General features: G+C 31.6%; 1 protein-coding gene and 1 long non-coding RNA gene across 2 annotated transcripts in view; one reads left to right on the plus strand and one right to left on the minus strand.

The window, feature by feature from the left end:
• Positions 1-227: 227 nt before the first annotated feature.
• LOC106792304 (chaoptin) lies at positions 228-10678 on the plus strand. Its single transcript, XM_014758637.1, has 7 exons — positions 228-313; positions 1587-1939; positions 4938-5548; positions 6027-6200; positions 6974-7092; positions 7179-7325; positions 7445-10678. Exons 2-7 carry the CDS (start codon positions 1935-1937, stop codon positions 10430-10432), a joined length of 4044 nt encoding a protein of 1347 aa, XP_014614123.1. The 5' UTR covers positions 228-313; positions 1587-1934; the 3' UTR covers positions 10433-10678.
• LOC106792307 overlaps positions 9601-10957 on the minus strand; it is a 3701-nt gene continuing 2344 nt past the window's right edge. The window contains exons 3-5 of the long non-coding RNA XR_001382274.1: positions 10276-10409; positions 9832-9929; positions 9601-9692 (exon numbers count right to left, since the gene is read on the minus strand). This is a non-coding gene — a long non-coding RNA (uncharacterized LOC106792307). The remainder of the gene's footprint in view (positions 9693-9831; positions 9930-10275; positions 10410-10957) is intronic.

Here is a 10957-nt window from a genome sequence, read left to right on the forward strand (position 1 = left end):
CTTTTTCTTTTCTCTCTGATCTTCTGCTGTTCTTTTATTCATATGAAATTACACAATAGACCTATAAAAAAAAATTAATTATTAATTTGTTTCACTATTCCATGCAAGTTTATTCTCTTGAATTCATAAATGACATAAATGCTGTTTACATTTTAAAAATTGAAAAACCTGCTTAAGGTATATTAAGAACGAATGTTTTATCCAATCAGAACATCTTCCAGCTGCACCAATCTCCAGCTCCACCAATCACAAAACTCGTTCTATCCCGATGTTCATTGGACGATTTTATATCGCGAGGAAGTGTCATCTATAGGTAATTTCATTAACTCGTATTTGAAATTGAAAAACTACTGACTAATGCATTTAGAAAAATTCAAAAATATATTTACCTAGTCGATAGAATTTAAGACATTTTATTTACATAGATATTTAAATTAAATATAAAAAGATTTGATAAGTAAAGATTTAATAATGAAATGAAACTTATTTCATCTTTTCGAGTATCATAGTTTTCATAATCCAAACTATTATCGTAAATACATAAGGTAATTAAAATAAAAAATAACTTTAAATAAATCTAATACAACATACATAGGAAATAGAAAATATTTCAATGTCTATATTTCTCAGTACTTTCTTAAGATTCTAATTAGCAATTCCCTACTATTTCATGCATGAAGCGTGAGTAATGAAAATACTTCGGAGGTCATATTCATATTCGATGCATTCGATGCGTATCAAATGCATGCCGATCTTTCCTATACGTAACTACGAAACTATATTTATTTATAATAACATATTCCTAAATTAATATACATAAAATAATGAATGAACAATTGCAAATGAAATAAGAAACAAGGTTCATTGACAAATATCTCTCGAAGTAATTGACTCAAAGGAATATTTGTCTCAATTCGATGTGGAACTAGCAACAGCATAACTAGCAAGATAGCCAACGGCATACCTTGGACGACCGGTTACTCGTATAGGTGTACTGAGGGAGAGAACAGTCAGTGAAAGGTTGCTCGAGAAACCCGCAACTTGTTCCTACATCCATGATCCTACCTCGCGTTCTTTTCTTACATTAGCCAAGAAACGCATTTCTCCGTCACTCTTTAGCGTACTTTTTCCATTCCTCTTTTTCCATCTCCTTTCCACGACCTTCTATGGGTTTTCTCTTTCTCTCTCTCTCTTTCTTTCATTTTTTCTTTTTCTTTCTCCCACTCTTTTTCCTTCCTTCTCTCTCGATCTTTCTTGATATCCGAGCCGGTAACCTGGTGGTGGTATCGTACGGTGATGGTCCCAAAGTTGCTTCACGAGTTAACTCGGGATCCCCGTTATGTCCAAGTCCGCGAACCTCTGGGAAGGGCACCGTGCACACATTCATCGGTATCTCATCTTTTCCTCTCTCTCTCTCTCTCTCTCTCTCTCTCTCTCTCTCTCTCTCTCTCTCTTTTATATGTATCTTTTCGATTCTTCTTCTCATCGTGATCTTACCGTGACTTCTTATTCTCGTCTTGTCTTTTCTCGTATTTTCTTGTCCTATCGTGTTTTCGCGCATCGAAGTAATTTAACTATTCCAACAGATAATGCTTGGTAATAATGATATCGATTTTAAAATAATCCAATGAGAAAAGATATAGTTTATTGGGAACAAGGATAAATATAAGAAAGAAAAAATAAGAGAAAGGTAGGAAGAGGAAGTGACCGACCCATCGATGACACACGATGACCATGAAGATCATCGCTAGATGATCGATACATCTGTAAGATCCTCCATGAATTTGACACGGTGATTTAAAGGTGATAGTGGTATTGAGAGAAATAAAACGGCTGGATAATTGACACACCTTCGGGAAAAAATTGTGAAACTTTTGGTATCGGTATTTTTGTAATTGGCACGTGGAAGTGCCAATACCGTCGTCGTCGTCATCATGGTGTAAGTATTATTATATGGATTGGAAATTAAAATGGAATATAGATATTTGCTAGATTAACTCAATGAATTAGATTTTTAACAAGTTCTACTTTGATCGTTTTTCACATTTTATAAATTTTTGTTAAATTTAATTTATATATAATACGTAATTTTTATTTTATATTTTATCTTTCGCGTTAAAATTTGTTAAATTATTCAAATTTTATCGGCAAAGTTAAAGGGGGGATGAAAATAAAAAATCCTGGCCTTGCGTTTTGTTAACAGTGAATGTAATTATTAAAATTACTTTCTCATGACGCACGTGCATTTAGGATTGGTACTGTTTATGAAACAAGTTCTTTCTCACGCATGAATAGAATTTTAACCTTCATCCGGAACATAATCAGTTCTCACGCTCGCTCGTATACTTCAAGATTTTTTTGAAATTATTCAATATAAATTTAATTATTTTACATATATTGTATTAGTTTTCGAAATTCTTTAAAATTTATTAGAAGATGGAATATTTTCTTTCGCGGAATTGTCGTATTTTTCTTTATTTCTTTTTTTTTTTCTTTTTTGGAAAGAATAGATAGTTTTGTTTTTTGTTTATTTGTTTTTATCGACTCGCTAATTTTACATTAAATAAAAATAAATGATAAGTTTTCTCGAGAGGATAACTGCCGTATTAAATCGTGCCGCACTCGTCTATCCAGTTCGCAGGAGTAATCGCGAAAAAATCTTCGAGGTTGTTCCTTCCTGCGAATACTTTTGTCTATAAAACCTGTTTTTCCTTGACTTATCGTTCCTATATTATGTTTTAAACCGTATACAAGAATTTAAATCTATGGAAAATACGAAAGAAATAATTATATATCATTGACTTTTTCTTTACAAGTTATTTTTTAATTCAATCAAATACATTCTTCTTATATCCGAATCAACAAAAATTATAATATACTCATACTTTAAAAAGAAAAAATCGTACAAAATGTTGAATATTAAATAACAATAAAATTTACGCTACGATAAAGTGAAATGAATTTTTTTTAAATATAGATATTATTTATATAAGTATATGGTTTAAAAATTATAATATAGGTTTGTAAGAAATTAATTATAATAGAATTAAAAATGTAGAAAATATAAAACAAATAGAAAATTTCATACTGTTCGTATTTATACAGGATTAAAGAAGTGTAAGGTTTGATATCGAACGTGAGAACAAAATAATTTGAAATTAGCTATTGCGTGCAACGTAAAAGTGGGTGCGCTCCAGTATTACTAATTAGACAGTAGAAAGCAGTCTTCGGTTGCAGTCTTAAAGCTATTACCTAGCTGCCGGGCAAAAGTGGTGCTTAGTATTCGTAAGAAGTATTTGTTTAAATTATTTGACTTGAAAGTCATCCAACCACGCAGGCTTACGGTATTCCTTAAGGCTATAAATATATTAAAAAATTTAATTTCATTTAAAAATAACGTATATATAAATAATAAATCAGAAACATATTACGTATATATGGTTTTATAGAAAGAGACAATTAATTATTCGCATATAAATAGAAAGTTTTATTGAATTACGATAGGGAAGGATATCGTAATCACTTTTACACATACTAGCAAATTTCTAATGACAGTAAGAGTTAGCAATCTCATTGAAACGCGTTACGCGGCATAATATCTAATCATTACAATAACCAACTCGGCCAATAGAAGCCTAATAAATAGAGTAAGATGAAGTGAAATATATCAAAGTGATTTCTTCAATGATTAATCTAATGTATCCACGAGATACTATATGATAGGAATTTCTTGGTATTTAATAAAATCGCATTGATCCAATTAAATATCTTTTAGATTATTGATTTTCATTCATGTATTCGTAGTTCATAGTAATTTTTTCATGATGGAAATCGAGGACAAGTGAGTGAGAAAGAAAGAGAATAAATACGACACACAGGTCTGCAAAGTCATGACAATCTTGTTACACCTACCGTTATTCGAACGACCAAATTCGACTTTACATTCGAAATGAACGATTCTTTCGAACCCAACTGCCAATACTCGTTAAAGAATCCGGGTTACAAGGAAATCGTGATGAGTATTTTACAAGATCAATTATCTCTATCATTCATTATCACGATTAAGATAAAATAAAAGTATACAAAATGATCATTTACGTTGCATTACGATCTGTGTGTGAATCGGGTTCATTCATAAAATTGTAATTAATGATTCGAACGCGTATATAAGTTTCACCGCTTACGGTTTCACCAAAATATCATTCACTCTTTCTTTTTTTTCTCTCTTTTCATCATCCATCGGGTTATAATTATCTTAAGAAATTTGAACACTTGGGAAGCGAAAGTCATTTTCTGATTTACTGTTAGGAAGATGACTAGGCGTTGAAATTGAAATGTAAGATACTACGAAATAATTAAATATACACACATAATAACTATATTGTGAGATTGAAGTTATTGTCCGATCGTGTGAAAAGGATAATATAAGATGTATGAATGAAAAAGAAAGGTACTCTTTCGATGTTCCATTTAAAAAAAAAAAAAAGATCATCATTCCCATCTACGATAGAAATCTTTACACATTATTATTGTACGAATTTACATTTTATTTTCTATAATAATATATTTATACTCGATATATATATTATAGATTTATTATACGTTTAACTAACAGCGATAAATAAAAAATACATTTTTTACTCGTTATGTTTCTTTCTTTTTTTTTTTTTTGTTAAAGAAAAATTACGAAAACGATGCGTTATCTTTCGCAACTCATTAAAAATTCTTTTTCTTCTCGATAACTATCACCGTTTGAAATTTGAAAGTGGAACGAGAAATAGTATGCAAAGGAACGTTAATAGTTCTCTTCCTTTAGCCAGTATCTATTTCCAAGATTTCCTATCCTAGATTTATAATCGGGTAGTTTGTATTTTTATATATTTAATTATTCGATAAATTGAGATTATTTTTGTTCGTTCGTTTTTTTGATTTTTCAGTTCGTACTTTCTGTTGAGTTTGTTAATTATCATCAATATTCATCAAAACGAGGCAGAATGGCGACCGTGCGTAGAATTAAAACGCGATTTACACGTACCGTGCAAATGCATGATATCAACGAATTATCCAAGATCCGTAGAAATAAATTGCGATCATGTTATTTTTACACGTGACGGTTTGGACAGTTTAAAGGGCCAACCGATAGTTTCGATCAGCCAAAGGCACTGCGGTTATCAAAGCTTACCAGAAGAACTCGTTGGATCTGGTTTAACCTTAAGAGAGTTAGATCTCTCCGATAATTCCATTTACAGATTAATGGATCGCCAATTGCAAGCACAAACTCAATTACGCGTATTGAGATTGGCCAATAACCTTCTCGGTGATAATTTAAATCCTATATTTTCGAGCAATGAATTTCACGGTATGGAAGAATTACGAAGACTTGATCTACGAAAAAATGGACTACGTAATATCGAGGAAGGAATTTTTAAAGGTTGCATCAATCTCGAAGAACTTTATTTGGATGAAAATAATATGACTACCGTGCCTACAGCTTCGTTGAAAGGACCAAAAGGCATCAAGATATTATCCCTTATTGGAAATAATATTGGTACGTTTAATATTTTATTTATTTGTTAGTTTTATAGATTCATTTTAGATTGATTTTTATATTTTTATATGTTAGTATACATGTATCTCTATCTATCTATTGGGTTCTATAAATATAATAAAACATTTCTTTGCTGCATTAATTATTTTCTATTCTGGAGAATATTCTAATATTCGACAATAACAATCCCGTAATATGAGAAAGGTTTTGCTTGAAGAGTTCGATATATCGATCCTCAGATTGCTGCTTAACGGTTCACTCGCCACGGAGGATACATTCGTACCAGATGCTCAGAATTTTCACGCCTATATATATATATATAACTTTCTCCACGTATTCAATATTACATGCTGCGTACATCATAAACCTTATTCATATAACTTTAATATTTTTATCAAGCTCCATAAATACAAAATTTGAAGAGAAAAAGAAAAACTATAAATGGAAAATAATCATTATTAATGAAATTAATTTACAGGTTCCCTTTCACGAGGAGCATTTTTGACATTAGGTGAATCTTTGTTACGTTTGGATATCAGTAATAATGGATTGTCACATATGGAGGATGGTTCTCTTTCTGGATTAGAACACTTGCTTTTCTTAAACATATCTCGTAACGATCTCACTCGATTTAATAGCGATGTATTTAAAGGTATGGTCAAGTTACTTTCTAACAAATTAAATATCTTCTATTATACATTTAGAATAAATGACGTATATATAATATTGTAACTTTTATATGAAATCGAAAAATCTTCGTAGAACAACAAAATTCTCATGAAACTGTACTACTTTTCTCTTCATTGTTTAAATGATAACGTAGACGATCGTATATTAAAATTAATTATTATACTATTTTTCTTTAACATATTTTCCTTTTTTTTCTTTTTTATCTCTAAAGAAAAAAATTCATGTATAATAATCCACGTGATTTTCTATTTCCGTCTAATAACATACTTTTTCGTGATTAAGATATAAGTAAGGAAAAAAAAATTATTATACTTACAATTAATTATATGTCGTTATATATTTTTGGTCGCAAAGAACGAAATTATAATGTTCAAAACTAGCTCTATCAAAATCATCTACATCATTAAAACAGGTGGGAATTTGAAGCGCGTCTTCTCGCGCTCGTTTATTATTCCTACGAAAGTACGATGTTTAGTTACAAGGAAGAAGAAGTAGTCGACCTCTAAAGAACAATGAACTTCATATTTTTTAAGTTCTCACGAGACTTATTGTCTCTCGCGAAATATCAGTCTTTTACTTCCTTCTATATACAATATATAAAAAAAAAAAAAAACAAGCAGGTTTTTACGACTTATATTAATGAATTTTTTAACAATAAGAATTTATAATCGAAAAGACAAAAGAAAATAATAACAAAAAAAGTCTTTATTATCTATTAGTAATCGATCATTTCAGGAGCATACAATTTATTGCAATTGGATCTTTCTGTAAACTTCTTACAAGAATTTCCTACTTATGCTTTGAGACATTTAACGGATTTGAAGTTTTTAAATATTTCGAATAACTTAATTACCGTGAGTTTCAATCATATTTTAAATTGAAATCATTTATTATGTATTTATTATGTGTGTTAATGATTAATTTGTGAAAATTTATTTAGGAAATTGAACGTGCCCATTTGTTAGGCCTAACCGAATTACAGGTGCTCGATTTAAGTCGAAATAATATTGGTCGACTTGGAATAAATACATTCTCCAGTCTTTCTTCCCTGACTAGACTCGATTTAAGCTTAAATGCTTTGCGTACGGTAAATAAATAAAAATATATGTTTTATATTTTGTGTTTATTATACAATAAAAAATCTAATTTTATATTTTTGATTTTTAAAAAATAAAATAACATATTTTGGGTATTATTTATTTTCAGATAGAGGAATCATCCTTCGAAGGATTAGTAAAATTAAAATGGTTGTCACTTCAGGATAATAATATTCTATTAGTACCAGCTACAGCACTAACACGACTACCAGCATTGGCTCATCTTCACGTCGAATTCAATCGTGTAGCGGCACTATCCGCGGAATTAATTCGATCTACGTCATCTAGTCTCGTTACGTTAGGATTAACGCGTAACTTGGTGCGAGAAATCCCAGGTCGATTGTTCTACAATTTCGAAAATCTCATTAGCATAGAACTTTCTGGCAACATGCTGTCTACTATTTCACAAAATACGTTCGCCGGTTTGGAAGATACATTATTGAATTTGGATGTTTCATACAATCGTTTGACCAATATAAACGAATTACCATTAAGAAATTTATTATCTTTAAATTTGGCTGGTAATCAATTGAAAAGAATTTCTCCAGAAACTTTTAAACAATTGCCAAGATTACAATATCTTAATCTCAGTAGTAACGCACTTTATGGAGGATTTCCACCGATATTTCCATCATCCTTGTATATACTCGATATATCATATACAGGATTGAAAATTTTACCGACAGTCTTGATGTTGAATTTGGAATCATTAGAGAAAGTTTATTTATCTGGAAATCATTTGCAAGAGATAGACGAAGGTACTTTCCAACATCATTATAATTTATCTGTGATAGATTTATCCAATAATTTTATCGAACACATCGACAATGGAGCTTTCGTAGGCTTGATCAATCTTTACGAGCTTAATTTACGTGGCAACAGATTGACGTCTTTCATCGGTGAATATTTCAACACTGGAACTGGATTACAAATATTGGATTTATCGAATAATCGTTTGACCCAATTATCACCAACAGCTTTTGTGATTCATCCTAGGTTGAGAAATCTCGATTTGTCCAACAACGACTTTGTTCATTTCCCTAGCGATTTTATTAAATCTTTGCAATTTTTGGAACATTTAGATTTGTCGAGAAACGAATTAAAGAACGTCGGTGAATTTTCATTCTCGCAAATCGGTCGATTGCATACACTGAATCTTTCAGGAAACAAGATAGAATCTGTCGAAGAACTGGCTTTCCATAATTCAACGCAACTTCAAATATTGGATCTGTCTAACAACGTCTTAGAAACGTTAAGCGAACGTACGATGGAGGGCTTGTTACGTCTTCAACATCTTGATCTTCAAAACAACAAATTAGCTTCCTTACCCGAGACCATATTCGATCAATCGAGAATTCGTTCGGTGGAAAGCATCGATCTATCAGGAAATTACTTCAATGAAATACCAATAAGAACTTTACAGAGACAATCAGCATCGTTATTCAGTTTAAAGATTGCAAGAAATAAAATGACTGAGGTATTTACACAAGATATAGTTAACAATGTCAAAGAACTTGATCTTTCGGAAAATCCACTAAGCGAAAATGCTGTACGTGGTATATTAGGAGAAGCTAAGATATTGAGATCTTTGAATTTAGCCCAAACTGGTATCAAAATTTTGACCAGACTTGAGACACCATTTTTAAAACATTTAAATCTTTCTGACAACGAAATAATAGATATAAAACCAGCTGTTCTTGAACGTACTACCATGTTGGAAAGTCTTGACCTATCTAGAAACAAATTGACGGATTTCTCTAATTTGGTTAATACATTTAAAATACTTCCAACCCTTCAAAGTTTGGAAATTTCTAACAACGACGTTAAAGCTATCAACGAGAGCAGTTTTGATGGATTATCCACTTTGCGTTCACTCAAGATCGCTGATCTTCCTAATTGTACGAGAATAGAAAAGAACGCATTCAAACACTTGGGAAAATTACGTTCGTTGTACGCGTATAATTATCCGAAATTGGGTTATTTCGACGTACAAGGAATATTGAAAGGGATGCCAAATCTAGAAACCTTAGATATTGAAATCAAAGATTCTTCAGTGGGAAACGAACAACTTTCTATAAGAACGCATCCTCGTTTAAGACTATTAACTTTACGAGGTGAAAGATTACGTACTGTACTTTCGAGTTCGTTGGTAGGTGTACGTGTACCTTCATTATCTCTCGGCTTGAAGAATACATCCGTTGACACAATACCAGCTGCTCTCTTCTTCCCAGTACCACGTTCTACGGTAGTATCATTGGATATAACAGGAAATAAATTCACTGCTTTGCCCGTTCAACTGTTGGCTGCCCTCGACGAAAGAAGCGGTTCCGTAAAACTCACCGGTTTGGATAGCAACCCTATTAATTGTAATTGTGAAACAAAACATTTTTGGAGATGGTTAAAAGGATTAGCTGATAGAGCACCTAATGTTATTTGTATGACTCCTGATTATGTATCAGGAATGTTATTAAACAATCTTACCGAGGAATATCTTACCTGTGATCGGACAACCCTTAGCAGGTATCAAACAACAGAAATGACACCTTCCTCGAGATCAACCACGGCTGAACCAGAGATTATCTGGACTGTACAACCTACGACTCAGAATAATAGAAATAAGAATTACAACGGTGATCATACCAGCAGTGTTTCCGTAGGAAATGTGTCAAGTACAGACGACACTTTAATAATTGGCATAGTAGGTGGTGTCGTCGCTTTCATAGCCATCATCGTCATAGTTATCTGTATTTGTCGGCTCAAATGGAGCACTCAAATGAACGAAGCTAGAATGACAGCAGTAGCATCTAGCATTCACGAAGCTTCAATGATAAGMCCCGCCAGTGCTTACTCTGGTAAGATCAATCACGATGTTTACGTGGGATCTTATAACGGATCAACGTTAGGTCGTGGTAACGGTGTACATGGTTCTTCGGTACCTACCACACCGGTACAAATGATGCCTTATGTTCAACCAGTACATGTTATGCATCCATTCGCACCACCCCCGCAAGTATCGCAACCGTTATACGGTTATTACGATAATCCACCGGTACCGATGTATGTCACGTGTCCATCTGAAAATAAGTTTGATAGATAATAAAACGTGCTTATTAATCGTCTTAAAAGTGAGACCGTATACATTTTTCTCTAATTTAATTGATTGTACTCTTTGTTATTCGATTATCATTGATTCGTATTTTTTTGTTAATAATGTTGTTAATAATCGAGATATTATAAATGGTGCTATATGAACACAGTGGTTAATAATAGCAAGAATTTCAAGAGATCGGATGATCAATTATCAAAGACAGGTTCAAGATTGTAGAATTTTTTTTTTTATAGATAATTAAGTTTTGATTTCATATAAAACACAATCGAAATATCTATTTTAATTATGCTTGAGAGCATTTTATAATTAAATAAAAATGTTCATTATAATATTATATCTTTAGGAGTGCGCTAGAGGACAGAATGTGAGTTCTTAAAATGAATATATTTCTTTTTCTTGTTTTAATCTGTATGTGTATATATCACGTATTTTAATATAATTATACAAATCGTAATCTTAAGTAAATATTTTAAAATAATCAAATGTCGAATGTCGATGATATCATTTATTTCA

This window comes from Polistes canadensis, unplaced genomic scaffold, assembly GCF_001313835.1.
Source record: "Polistes canadensis isolate GaletaPanama2010 unplaced genomic scaffold, ASM131383v1 scaffold_404, whole genome shotgun sequence".
Taxonomy (NCBI): domain Eukaryota; kingdom Metazoa; phylum Arthropoda; class Insecta; order Hymenoptera; family Vespidae; genus Polistes; species Polistes canadensis.